The 14,121-nt window shown below is 42.6% G+C and overlaps 1 protein-coding gene across 4 annotated transcripts; it reads left to right on the top strand.

Annotated features, from left to right (window-relative positions):
* The first annotated feature begins 293 nt into the window (after positions 1-293).
* Positions 294-12,487, top strand: lhfpl2a (LHFPL tetraspan subfamily member 2a). 4 transcript variants are annotated; one of them, XM_059357282.1, is made up of 3 exons: positions 294-587; positions 714-1,175; positions 11,407-12,487. In XM_059357282.1, the coding sequence occupies exons 2-3, from the start codon at positions 752-754 to the stop codon at positions 11,661-11,663; spliced, it is 681 nt and encodes a 226-aa protein (XP_059213265.1). In that variant the 5' UTR covers positions 294-587; positions 714-751; the 3' UTR covers positions 11,664-12,487. The 4 variants fall into 4 exon arrangements, with proteins under 4 accessions (XP_059213265.1, XP_059213263.1, XP_059213264.1 ...); XM_059357280.1 differs by having other exon boundaries at positions 652-1,175; XM_059357281.1 differs by having other exon boundaries at positions 635-1,175.
* Positions 12,488-14,121: the final 1,634 nt, after the last annotated feature.

Genomic DNA, 14,121 nt, shown 5'->3' with positions numbered 1-14,121 from the left:
ACTGAAACAGAAGAGGCCCACTTCACATGAACACATCCCCACAACTCATTAAAGCTTCTCCTCTAGATCTGCTCCAGAAGCTCCTTCCTCCTTTCTCTGCTCCTCCACACATTTACACATGACAAAGCAGAAAGAGGAGAGCTGCACTTCCTCAAATAAAACAAAAAATCATCTTACAGCTTCTTTTATGCATGCAGTTACATTTTATACATGCAATTAAAAGCTCTAACCCTGTGGTTGTGTGTGTGTTTTTTATCTCCTAGGTGTGTCTGATGTGACGCCAGCGGGCTGGCTCAGGGAACACAACTTCAATACAATGTAGACACCAAAAACCAAGAGAACCAGAGTGAAGAGCGAGCTGACAGAAGGAGGCGAGTACGAGGAGGAGGAAGAAGAAGCAGCTGTGGCGAGACGACACCGACGGAAGATAAGAAGTGAAAGGAGTGGAGAAGAAAAGAGGGAAGCTGTGAATCATTGACTGAAGCTTTCTGTGTGTCACCCACTCACTCCTGTGAAGCGTTCACTCGCTCTCACGTCTCCGCCGGACTCGGATCCCGACCTGAAGCTCTGAGACCTGAAGCTCTGAGGTCTGAAGCTCTGAGACCTGAAGCTCTGAGACCTGAAGCTCTCTGAGACCTGAAGCTCTCTGAGACCTGAAGCTCTGAGACCTGAAGCTCTGAGACCTGAAGCTCTCTGAGACCTGAAGCTCTGAGACCTGAAGCTCTGAGTCTGAATCAGAGACTCAGCCACCATGTGCCATGTGATCGTCACCTGCCGCTCCATGCTGTGGACTCTGCTGAGTATTGTGGCGGCGTTCGGAGAGCTCATCGCCTTCATGAGCACTGATTGGCTGGTGGGATACCCGCGCACCCCGGACGCCGTCTTCGGCTCCCACCACGGCGCCGCCACGGCCGGAGAGGCCTACCGGCCCACGCTGGGCATCTACGGCCGCTGTATTAAACTGCCACACCTGAAGAGAGGAATACTGTGCGGGCCGTACGCGATACACTTTGGGGAGATTGCCAGCGGGTTCTGGCAGGCCACCTCTATCTTCCTGGCGGCGGGGATCCTGCTGCTGTGCGCCGTGGCGTTCATCTCGGTCTTCACCATGTGCTTCCAGAGCATCATGAAGAAGAGCATCTTCAACGTGTGTGGGCTGCTGCAAGGCATCGCAGGTGAGACACGAACAGCATGGTTAACACTGTTAGCTCATCTACAGAGCTAAACTAGCTTTAACGTCTTTATTCTGCTACATTAGAAAAGGATGATTGGTTAAAGAGATATCACACAGACTCAGGTTTGTCTTCAGGCGTCAGTAAACTCCCTTTACTACCTTCCTGATATCTGAACTGGTCAGCTGAGTCGGATCATGTTTGTAACTTTCATCAACTTCTCTCACCGTCTGTATATCTGAAGCCATGGCTGTGATTCGGAGGTGTGTGGATCTATTTTATCCTTCTTCCCACACTTATTTTGTCACTTTCCATGTGTACAACGGAATGCAACTCTTTAGTCGTGTTTAAATGTGTTTGAATGTTTTTACACTGAAGTGAGGAGGCTTTGGCTGTTGTCCAGAAAGAGTTGATGCACTAAATGGAAACACCTTCATCGAAAAAGTTCTTAAAGTAGCAAACATTTAAATCAAGTGACTCATTAACTTTTTCTGCTGTTAGCATCTTTATGGATGTTATATCTATCTGACTTCATCTCCACACAGCATCAAAAATAACCAATACTAGCTAAACTAAAGAACCAACTAATCATCCCCGATTGATATTGCATTGCTTTGCTTTTTTCACGGCATTTCAAACATTTGCTCAAAGTTGTCTTGACATCTGAATAGTAACAGGAAAGTTGGTCTGAAAGTGTCAACCATTAACCTCCTGTTAAAACAATGATTGCCTCTATAGATACTCTACAACCACAGTGTTGGTGCCAGACTCCAAACAATATCAACACTGCAAACTTCCCTTGAGACTGTCAGTGTATTTTTAGATAGTTCTCCACTCAGACATGTTTTGTTCTGGAGATAAAGATGGTAGTGTTGGAGCCAGCTCAGGTCATCCAACCTGTAATTGTCCCCTTCGTTCCTGTGGCGTCCTCGGTCATCAAGGTAAATGAAAAGTTTCAGTTGAACACATTCATTACGAGCGCCACAGCTCCAAACCGCCACAACCGTCTGTTTGATCCTCCTGTGAACTTTGACCCCAAGCAGTCACAAGTTTAAAACACTGAGCTGTCACTCATCCAGATATTTACTCCCCAGTCAGCTGGAGCTCCTCTGACCCTTGATTGGCTTAGAAACGCATGCGTATCTCTGCGTGTGTGTGTGTGTATCTGATGGTTGTGTTGTCTGGAGACCAGATCTCCGGCCACCCTGACTCAGCGTGGTGAGTTATGGAGGGAGGAGGCCATGAGATCATGGAGCTCCAGCTCTCCTCCTCTTCCTCCTCAGCTCTGTGGTGATCATGGCGTCCTCCCACACAGTTGTTTATCTGGTGCAGAGCCCAAACAGAAAGAGGTGGGCGGGTGGTGGCGGGTGGTGAAGACAGGCCGACAAGTAGAGACGCTCTGCAGCCTGCTGACCTGAGACAGTTAATCCATACTATATTACTCCATGAGCCTGAAACAGATGGACAAAATGCAAGTTATTGCATTTTTTCTGTCACATATCTGGCCACAGCTGTATGCAGGGTTGAGCAATAAGGCAATATAGGATGATAGGAATTCATAACTGCCCCTTTAATACTGTTTCTCTTGTGTTTTGTTCCATTGTGGGCAGTATTGCAAAACAATGAGCAAGACTCCTTCAAGGCAATATTAGATTTGATATAATTTCGACACGCTGGAAGATTGCTACATAAGCTGCTTTTGGTTCTGAGCTCTGAGGAGGCGGAGGAGTGAGACAGTATACTGTACAGTATTTAGAGACTCATTGAGAAACTCTCTGAACACATTAGATGTAGAGCAGAGAGGTTGGTAGTGTGTTCTCTGATAGCTGCTGTCTGGTTTCCATCAGGATCTATTGTAACTACATGAATCCAAGCAGAGCAGCTGCTTGTTGCTAGTTAACCTCAACTTCAGATCCGTCTGTCAACCCTGCAGGCGGATCATAATAAATGCTCAAGAGATGTTTGATGCAGTATCTCTCTAATGCTACATTCACATGAATTCATGCAAACGTTAGAAATCATTTTAGAGGACAAGAACATGAGGCAGATATTAAGAAGCTACGTGCATTGCTAGAATAGAATAGAAAAAATAAGCACAAAATAATGTTGTTCTTTGTAAACGATACATCACCATGGCAACTCATCATCAGTTTGTTGTCAGTTGTTTAGTGTAGTCACTCTGTCAGACTGTTGTTTCTTCTCTCATCATCACTTTTTAGTCACTTTTCAAACAATGGGACTTTGATCTCCAGTAGATGTAAACAGAAGCAGGCAGACATGTATTCTGTCATCTGAAACTGTTTATTGCAGATTTTTTCAGCTTTAGCTAACAAGCTAATGAATGCTAACTCTATGAGTTTCTCTGCTGCCTTTAATGTTTCTAAAGGCTCATAGATACTCCGCAAGGACAGAGAAATGTGTTCTCTCTCCCCGGGCTGCAAGAGCAGAATTATTTTTTCTTTTTTTTTCATCTCATCATCTGGCAGAACCTTTTTCTTGTGTGGTGTCCGACAACTAATGTGTGTGAATTTGACGTGTGCTGCATTTGGAGGGAGTTCTGCTCTAGAGTATGAAATATACTTCAACTAACTTTTTTTGTTCTTACCACCTTTAGAAAATGAACACATTTTCTCTGTTTTTGCAAAGTATGCACGAGTCCTAACTATTATTTTCATTTATACAAGAGAAAAATCTTTTATTCTTTTAATCTTTTTTTCCCGTACACTTTGCTTTGGAGGTGTAGTTGTTGAAATATTCTATTAAATGTAACAACACTTCAAACTGTCCTCAGTCCTCATCGATGGAGACTCAGTTTCAGTTTGTTGCTGTTATCTCAACAGGAGCATCATGTGACTGACTGGGCCAGCAACATGGGAATCTGAAATATAATCTGAAATATTTATATAATATAATAAATATTATATTCCTGAAAAATGATTTAAAAGGGAATAAAGTGACATATGAACAGATTTTAGCCCGGAACAGTAGCTCACATTATTGACAAGCACTTTATTTGACCTAACAAGCTGCTCACATCTCCCAACACATTAAAATATATTCATAAACAGCAATGTGTGAAAAAATCCTCTCAACTCTTTAGACACAGAGTCTAGTTGTTACTGCAGAACAATCCCAATGTTGTCTGGAAAAGCGTTCAGCAGCAGTCAATCATAAAGTGTAGAAATCGACCACAGCAAAACGGCCACCAGAAATACTGTTACATAACCTGTACACCCGTCTATTTTATATATTTACCATCTTTTTAAAGCCTGAGGAAGCAAAGTAATGAAAGTAGGGAAACGCACCGCTGAGTCTCCTCATTGTGGAGAGGATGAGGAAGAGGAAGAGGAAGAGGAAGAGGAAAGAGCTTCAAACAAACAGAGCGAGGAGGGTTTCCTCTCATAACCTTTGACTCGTTTCACCAGCAGGAAGAGATTAGACCTGAAGCTGACATCTAACGGTGTGTTCAGACCGGACGCGTAGCGAATTTTCACGTCGCGTTACTCGCGCGAGTTGATCGCGCAAGTAGTTGAATTTATGAATTCGCGAGTAAATAACTCGCGAATTTTCGCAGATAAACAGATAAGTATGCCGGCCGGCGAAGGCTGCTAATGCTAATGCTAACTTTGTAGAGAAGTAGCTACAACAGATAGCTGAAATCACATTGTCACAACTTACCAGGCAGACCGGTGACCTCACTCACCCTCCTCCAGGCAAGATCTTTATGGTTCCGGTTGCGGTAGGAGGGTGATGATGTGTCAAAAAGCTCGGGAAGCCCACAGACCGCAACAATAAGTTTCTCCTCCATTGTTCCGGAATAGGCGGGTTCCCGGGATGCATGACGTCACTGTCATCCAGAATCTCAACGCTGATAGGCTGTCCCGACACAGCGTCACGCGAATATTTCGCCAAAGTTGAATTTATTGAACTCACGCGAATTCGCGTTGTTTCATTCGCGCCGCGACATTCGCGTCAATCGCGGCATTCGCGTCGCGCGAAACCCGCGATTCGCGCCACTGGCAAAAATTTGCGTCTATTCGCGTGTTTGCATTGACTTTGTATGTAATCTTGTCGCGCGAAATATTCGCTACGCGTCCGGTCTGAACACACCGTAACAGGTTCAGCTTCTCCCTCAGTCACTGAGAGTCTCTGAGTGTCTGAGTGATGTCGCCGCTCTCACCCTGCTGATCACTGATCACTGATCACTAATCACTAATCACTGATCATTGATCACTGATCACTGTTTCCACCATCGCTGATGAGAAACTGAAGCCAGACTGCAGATGTTTGGGGAAGTGATTGAGCTCAGATTGTGGTCACGTCATTGCTCTGAGTCTCCGGAGCCCATTAAGCTAATCTTTACTCTCTGATGTCACTTTTCACTCCTTTGTCCTCTGACACACTTTCTGCTGGACTCTGAGTCTCACATGCCATTAAAGTGACTCACATTCAGGTGGTTTTGAGATCTGAGCTGAAGGTAAAGCCATTCCCTGTGCTTTACGTAATGCGATGGCTAAACCAGACGTCCTCCTGTGGAGGGTCAGCTGTCTGGTCCTGCAGAGCCCCTGAAGACCTCAGAGACAAGCTGTAAGTGAATTCTCTGCACGTTTATTGAAACGCCGCGCTCAAATCAGCCAAGAAAGGATTAGAGACAAGACGGCAAACAAACCGGGCTGTAAAACTGTCTCCAAATCTTGTTGCGTTCAGCGGCAAAATGCTTTTACTACCCGCCATAAAAGTTTCCTCCAGCCGTGAGTCACTGAGCTGCTCACAGGTTTAACTGGGACTGAAGGAAACAGAAACAAAAACAGGATTCACACCAACATGAAGCAGCGTTACTGTGTGGTGATGATTCTGACACATCATGTGTGACCTTTGACCCTCACTCTGACTGATAACTCACATGGCTCCTGTGTGTTTAATCGCTTTTACTGGATCTCTGTGTTTACAGTGGAGGCGTGGCTGATTTATAATAACTCACAACATGTAGGACAAGCATGCAATATCAGGAGAGGACACAGCAGCATTCAGTCATTTATCTGAGCTTTTACAGCCAATAAATCATTACGCTGTTTTAGGCAAATTAGCTCCAATAAACCCTGAGAACGCGAGCTGCTCACAACAACCAGAGTTAGAGACTCCACATTCTGGCTTCTTCTATTTAATCATTTTGATCCTTTTAATTACCAAATTCCTGCAGACCTGTCTTCATTTTTTTCTTTCATACATTAGTTAGATAGTGACTTGTTTTGTTTCTACTTGTTCATTTAAGAGAAACAGATCAAATCCATTCTTATAAGGAAATAAATGAATATAAAATACATGATTAAGGAAATCTGAGATATCTGATCGAAACACTGCCAGAAATATAAATCAAATGCTTGAATATTTTTGGCACAAACAAACTTGAAGCTGATGTTGCTTTGTATCTGTTTTAAGTGATATTAAACGAACAACTCTATTTTTAAAAAATATATGAAAGGGTTGAGTATCAACATCCAATTATTTAGACCAAGGCAATGCATCTCCAGTCAATTAAATAAGATTAAAAAAAGAAAAGACATATATTTTCTTTTATTGAGAGCGAGACAAGTAACAGACATTAAGAAAAATGCTTTTGATTGATTTTTCCTTTTATTTATTTAACTTTTAACATCCCAAAAAATCACTGATAAGAAATAAAAGAGATAAATACAAAATGATAAAAGACAATGGAGTTAGTGTCTGAGCCAGGTGTTGTACTTGAGTACAACTTTAAAAAAGGATTTAAAAATCCTTCAAGTAGAGTAGGGACAGAGTAGGGACTGTTTCCTGGAAGAAAATATGTTGATTCAAAACAATTTGAATAAACATTTTGGATGTTTTCTTTGTGTAATGAAAACAAAATAGCTATAATAATCTATATAACACTGACCAGTGCATGAAAAACCTGCAGTGTGTCACATTAATATAGGAAGTAGCTGCCAGTATTTACTGAGCCCTCTAGAAGGCTCTTCTTTTTTCCTGGAAAGGAGAAGGAGGCCAGATTTCCTGGAGCAGACCTGCTGTGCTGTATTACAGGGTGGAGGTTAGAGGAGGAGGAGGAGGAGGAGGAGGAGGAGGAGGAGGAGGAGGAGGAGGAGGAGGAGGAGGAGGAGGAGGAGGAGGTGGCAGGGAGGCAGCTATAGACAGACAGACAGGGATTGATGGTGGAGAATGGACAGTTTGGAAGTTAACGGAGACAAGAGCCAGTACAGAGGAACAGAGAGGCTGGAGGGAGGAGAGGAGCAGGGGAGGAGGTTAGGAGGTCTAGCTAGTGGGGGGGGGGGGGGGGGGTGGTCTTAGGAGGTGAGGGGGGGGGGGGGGGGGGTCTTAGGAGGGGTGGGGTTGAGAATTAAAACCATACCTTCAATCCATCAGTGAGCCGTCTGGACGTCAGGGCAATGCTGCAACATGTGGAAAGAATTTATGACCTAGTTTTCATTTCCTTGTTTAATACGATATTGGGCGCTTTAAGAGGGAGAGAGAGAGAGAGAGAGAGAGAGAGAGAGAGAGAGAGGGAGAGAGAAAGAGAAAGGAAGCAGGGAGACGGAAAGCGAGAGAGTTTCACCTCCAAACACACTTTTAGAAAGCAGCAGAGAGGCTGTAGTTCTCCTCTCTGTCTGCTTCGTTTCTTGTCTGTGATTGTTATTAGTTGAGTTATTGTAGATGTTTCCTCCTGAGCTGATGGTGGCAGCTGAACGAAACACTGAGCACAAAGACCACCACATTAACTCAGTGAATCAGAGAATCACCAGAGCAGTGAGTGTCACACAGATGGAACCGGTACTCAGATTTTATACTCACATTTTACTTTAAGTACAGACATATTAGTTTAAAAAGTGCATGTTATGCAGAATGACCATTTCAGTATAATTATTGATCAACTAGAAAATTTCCTCTAGGGAAATTCTGAAAGGGCCACGGGGGCTACTGCCGGTGTGTGTACACTATGATGAGACTCTTCAGAGATTTATAACTATGCCCTTTAACCTCAAAGTGTGTGTGTGTGTGTGTGTGTGTATGTGTGTGTAATTAAAATCACATAAAGTTACTGTGTGTGTGTGTGTGCACGTGTGTGTTTGAAGCATGTGTATGCATGTGTGAGCAGTGTGCGTGCTTACGCGCATGTGTGTGTGTGTGTGTGTGTATCTGTAACTGTAATCACATCAAAGAGCATATTTTGCATTATCAATTTGAATATTCAAAGTCGTGGAGTCAGAAAAGTTGCAGAAAATAGAAATACTCAGAATTCTACTTAAAGGGGACATTTTCAGGTTCATAGTTAGAACATTTTACATTCTTTAGTCTTAAAAAATCACTTTTTTTCATAGTGTCCATGTGAATATATCTGTATTTACCCTCCGAACCGCCCAACAAGGAGTTAAAACGGAATAGATTGTTAAATCCTGTGTTTTCTATGTTTCAGCAGCCCACAAAAACCTGACTGGATTATCTTATTTCACAAATGCCTGTTCACAAGCAATGATACAAGCAAAATAGCTTTTTTTCAGCATATTTCCGCTTTAAGCAGAGTAAAGGGGAAACGTCTATAAAGTAGTTGAGTGAATGCATTGACTAACTTTCCACCAGTGGAGTGTCGGGGTAGTCCTGAGTCAGAAGTGGGTCACTGAGACAGGAAGTGACTGGGTCCTTCCAGCGGGAGGCGGGACTCTGGAGGTCAGCCGGTGAACCTTCAGCTCCTCTTCCTGTTGTTCTCAGCTTCAGCTTCTGCTTCCTGCTCTTATTATCTTCAGTCACGTTTCAGACTCCGGCAGGAAATCATTTCTGCTGCTCTTCGTTTCTTCGTCCTGATGGATGCTTCAGATGCCACGGTGGCACCGAGGGAGGAAATGTTTTCAGACATGAGGAGAAGTTGCTGCAGTCATCATTAATTATTGTGGTTCTGCAGAGATGGAGGAAGATGATTGGCCTACTGACTCTCATACATGGAGATACATGATTTATACTCCACCATTACTGTGGTGGAACTCATTTACAGTGACAGTAGAGGCTGTTTGGATAAATCATGGCGGCCGTCACTCCCTCAACACATCAACACATTAATTACAACACAGGCTGAAGGAAAAAATAACCGTCACGTAAGGCTTCTGTCTGGGAAATTGTATATGTATAGTGCGGAAGCAGCCATTTGGAATGACAGAGGCACAATTCACTCCAAACAAGTCACTTCAAAATGAACTGGAAGCAGTTATTTTTAGGTATAATATTTTCATAATGTTGTGTTTCAATAGAAATCAGAAACCCATGATGCTGATCAGACATGGTGCCTTTAAAATCAAAAAGTCAATATTTTGTTGTTAAAGGTGATTTCCATGCTCACCTATCTGTTTTTGCACGCTCTTATTTTGGGTATAAACAACAAATCTGCAATGTATATTGTAGAAAAAATAGGGCTTGCTGCATGCGGTCAAAATAAATGTTAGTAAAGTGAGAAAGAACTGAGTAAAGTACTGAGCAAACTATGAAAGAGAATAAAAACAACTAGAAAATTTCCTCTGGGGAAATTCTGAAAGGGCCACGGGGGCTACTGCCGGTGTGTGTACACTATGATGAGATTCTTCAGAGATTTATAACTATGCCCTTTAACCTCAAAATGTGTGTGTGTGTGTGTGTGTGCGTGTGTGTGTTTGAAGCAGGTGTATGCATGTGTGAGGAGTGTGCGTGCTTACGCGCGTGTGTGCGTGTGTGTGTGTGTGTGTGTGTGTGTGTGTGTGTGTGTGTGTGTATCTGTAACTGTAATCACATCAAAGATCAAAGCAATCAACAGAATTAACTGACACCTGTTAATGAAAGAGTGACAGCAGCCAGAGGTGGACAGACTGGAATTTCTGGCCTCGAACAGAAAGCATTTTTGGCAAAACCATAATACCTATCATTGATCCGACTTCACTTTGAGCGTCCTGAGTTCTTCCTGAACCTCTACATGTGTTTTTTTTTTAAGAAAAATGAAAAAAATAGCTTTGTTAGAGCGATCTAAAAAACTGTTACATCTCCCTTTTTCCGAAATCTTCCTGCGTTTTTAATATGGGAGCCAATGAGGCTGTTGGTGGTGTTGGTGGAGCATCTGTGCGTCCTACGCCCAAACTATAACTCTGACAGCTTTACCAGAGGATTGTGAGGGAGAAGACTAATTTTCCTACGTTTCTATGTATAAATTATTTCTGTAGAGTGGAATTTGCGGCCTGGAGCGCAGTTTTCAAATTTATTTTTTGACAGTTTTTTCTCTCCCTCTACACTCTGGTGATGATGTCACACACTGTGACACGAACATTCCGTGCAATACACACCCATTATAATCTCAGAATTTCTCCAAAAATGATCATGGTCATTGAACAGGGATTGATAAAAAACTATATGACCTATCGAAACGTGGATTAATACACCGATACACAAGACTTGTGTCTACTGTTTAAAGTTTAAATGGAGTCTCTAGGTGAAATTATGCCGGAGAAGTAGACGTTTAAAAATCTCCAATTATTGTTCTTTTTCGCTAATTTTTGTCGGCCGTCCCATTCACTTCAATGCAAAAATTCGTATTCCGTAGAGAAAAGTAATAGCACACCGATCCCGATCAAACCGCATGTTTTGATATATAATTTGTCCTGCAACTCTTCAAGTTGTAGGACTAGTAGCGGGACGAAATTGCGTCCGGAAGAGGAAGAAGAAGAAATCCACAGTATAACAGTAGTGCAGCACTGGTCCCTACAGATATTGCTGGATGGGACCAGTATGGGACCAGTATGGACCAGTGCTGGGGGCCCCGAGGCCCTAATGACTGTCCAGTCTTACTAATGGTGGAAAAACATGGTGTTGATTGAAGTCAAAATGTTGTTTGAGACACTCAAGGAGTCTTCATAAGGGTATAAAAGAAAACCAGGTGTGAGTTAAAAAAATCATGCAACATAGACCAAATGTTTTCTATCATACCTGAATGAATAAAGTCCACTAGTTAAATGTTTTCTATCATAACTGAATAAATAAAGTCCACTATAGTTAAAATGTTTTCTATCATAGCAGAATAAATAAAGTCCACTATAGTTCAAATGTTTTCTATCATAGCTGAATAAATAAAGTCCACTAGTTAAAATGTTTTCTATCATATGTGAATAAATAAAGTCCACTAGTTAAATGTTTTCTATCATATGTGAATGAATAAACTCCACCAGGTAACGCCTCCTCTGCTCCTCCTCAGGCCTGTTCCTGATCCTGGGTCTGATGCTGTACCCTGCTGGCTGGGGTTCAGATAAGGTCCAGCTGTACTGTGGTCCTGAGGCGGCCCCGTACCGGGCCGGGCTCTGTTCCATGGGCTGGGCCTTCTACACCGCCATGGGCGGCACCGTGCTCACCTTCATCTGCGCCGTCTTCTCCGCGCAGGCCGAGATCGCCACCTCCAGCGACAAGGTGCAGGAGGAGATCGAGGAGGGGAAGAGCCTCATCTGCCTCCTCTGAGCCAGAAACTCTAGTCCTGATCAGAGTGAGGAGGAGGAGGAGACCTTCCTCTCTGCCTGTGAAGTGAAGGCGCTGCCTTGTTTACCACTAGAACTGATCTCTGTTTGTTTGTTTGTTTGTCTCTGTTTGTGTTTCTGTGGGAGAAATCTAAAGTGCCAAGTGTTTCTCAGTGTTTGTCTTCAGCCACTAGAGGAGCTGTCCTCTCTCACATGTCCTGTAAATAAGTGTGATTATATATATTTTGTACATAGTTATGATCGCAGAATGATTGGTCAGCTTGATCCGGGCCGGGCTGATGATGATGATGATGATGATGATGTCACTCTTGCCTTAAACACTGGTGTTTGTGCCACCAGAGCGCGGCCAGCTCACCTGGATCAGTTCTGACCTGTTTGTGTGAGTGTTAACTCAACAAGGGAACCACTACTCAGTCTGATAAACTCCTCAGAACAAACAAACGGAGTGGAAGTCCTCTAATGTCCTCTAAAGCTGACAGAATGTACTGCAGACCCTGGAAATGTATCGATGGAAACTTTTATTCTCAGACGGACGAGGACGAGCTGGGTCATGGTGTTTCCTTTCATCGTCTGTTCTGCAAAAATGAAGTGAATCCTCACCGGAGCTGAGAGAAACGACCTGTGGAGGTCCTGGTCCCCAGACATCCTGTAAACACACATGCACACACACACACACACACACACACACACACACACACACAGTATTGCTGTTGTTAGTGATGTCTGGTTTCAGGGAGTCAGAGATAGTGTCCTATCTGTTCCCATTTGTTTCTGCCAAATGAATAAAGAGAAGGGAGAAAAACTAAAGGTTTGGTTTCATTTTTATTGGTGGAAGCTTCAGTGGGAGGAGGAGCAGCGAGAGGAACAGCCGGCCTGGTCCTGGTCCTGGTCCTGGTCCTGGTCCTGGGTTGGCCCTGGAGCTGGAGGTGGGCGGGGCCACGTCTCCCAGCCAGCCGTGATCAGTTTTTCCACTGATGCAGAACTGAACTCTGCATGTCTTTCTCTCTGTGCCTCACAAGGTTATAATAGTTTTGGATTTTTCATTAGTTTTAGTTTTAATTTCATTGTGAATTTTTGTTTTCAAATTCAGTTAGTTTTAGTTAGTTTTTAGAGTGAGTTTTCTAGTTTTAGTTTCGTTTTTATTAGTTTTAGTGTTAGTTTTAGTTTTTTTGTAATGGGCTATGTGTTGGTGCCAGATTCAAAGAGGTCATAATAAATGTTTCCTTTATTTCCTTTGGTTTATCATCTCAGCCCCAATAAGGTTATTAACTGTTTTGTATTTTGGTTCTAGTGTAAACATCCCAGTCTCAGTAAACATATTCACCATGTGTTGCATGTTCTAATAAATACACTGAATTATGAATGGAAAAAGTTGACAAAAAAACGAAAACTAAGGACATTTTCACTATAATTTTAGTTAGTTTTGTAACCACAAAATACAGTTTCAGTTAGTTATCTTTTTTTTAAGAACTCTAGTTTTTATTTTTATTTCAGTTAACAAAAATGTTTTTTCAATTCTAGTTTTCGTTATTTCGTTAGTTTTAGTTAACTATAATAACCTTGGTGCCTCATATCCAACTAACTACATTTACTCAAGTACTAAATGTTTCCACTTTTGTCCTTTACATGAGTAAATTCACTTCATGACACCCGATCTCTGCCACGTTTATGAAGGAAAGGTTGGACTTGTAATGATATATTGGGCCTAGTGCAGCTGATATCCTTCCATCCATTATCCTGAACAGCAGACACATAGAGACAGACAACCATTACACTCTCATTCACTCCTACGGGCAATTTAGAGTCATCAACTAAACCTAAGCTGCATGTTTTTGTCCTGTGGGAGGAAGCAGGAGGACCTGGAGAGAACATACACCAACAGTTACTGACCTTGATGTGAGAGATGATGAATCCACTCTGTCATAACTGTTTGTTTAACAGGTAACTCCCACTAAACAGGACAGGTGAGCAGGTGTATTACTAGTCCTCCTACTTGTCCAATAATAGGAGAGATGCCACCAAAGAAGAAGAACTTCAGCCAAAGGTTCCCCTCCAAAAAATAAAACCTTGTTGTAAATGAAATACTTTTCTATAGAAACCGTGAGCTCTGTGGGTTACCTAATGGGTCATGGTTTCTGGAAAGAGACATTGCTGTTGAGTTTTTCGTGCCGAATGGAATATAGTTCCATATAACTTTAGACTGATAAGATCATTTTGCTGTTTATACTATACTAGATTGACTTAAATAGGATTTTGAAAGTAGGACTTTCTCCTGCAGTGTTGATGGAGACTTCCAGCCTGCTCAGGAGGAACACGTTGTGATTACAACATTGTCATATGATCAACCTTTGATTTGATTTGCTAGCAAAAAGTTGTTTATTTACATATCCAGTTGTTACAGAGCAAAGTGACAATTCATTTTGAATCGTGTTTCTGGCCAC

The sequence above is a fragment of the Centropristis striata genome, chromosome 19, assembly GCF_030273125.1.
Source record: "Centropristis striata isolate RG_2023a ecotype Rhode Island chromosome 19, C.striata_1.0, whole genome shotgun sequence".
NCBI lineage: Eukaryota > Metazoa > Chordata > Actinopteri > Perciformes > Serranidae > Centropristis > Centropristis striata.
Note: the sequence above shows the minus strand (reverse complement) of the source record. Positions and strands in the feature narration are given on the sequence as shown.

Bases quoted from the DNA above. Each gene is read 5' to 3' on its own strand.
- lhfpl2a (XM_059357282.1), top strand. From the start codon at position 752: ATGTGCCATGTGATCGTCACCTGCCGCTCCATGCTGTGGACTCTGCTG. The intron at 1,176-11,406 runs GTGAGACACGAA...GCTCCTCCTCAG, and splicing joins GCTGCTGCAAGGCATCGCAG to GCCTGTTCCTGATCCTGGGT.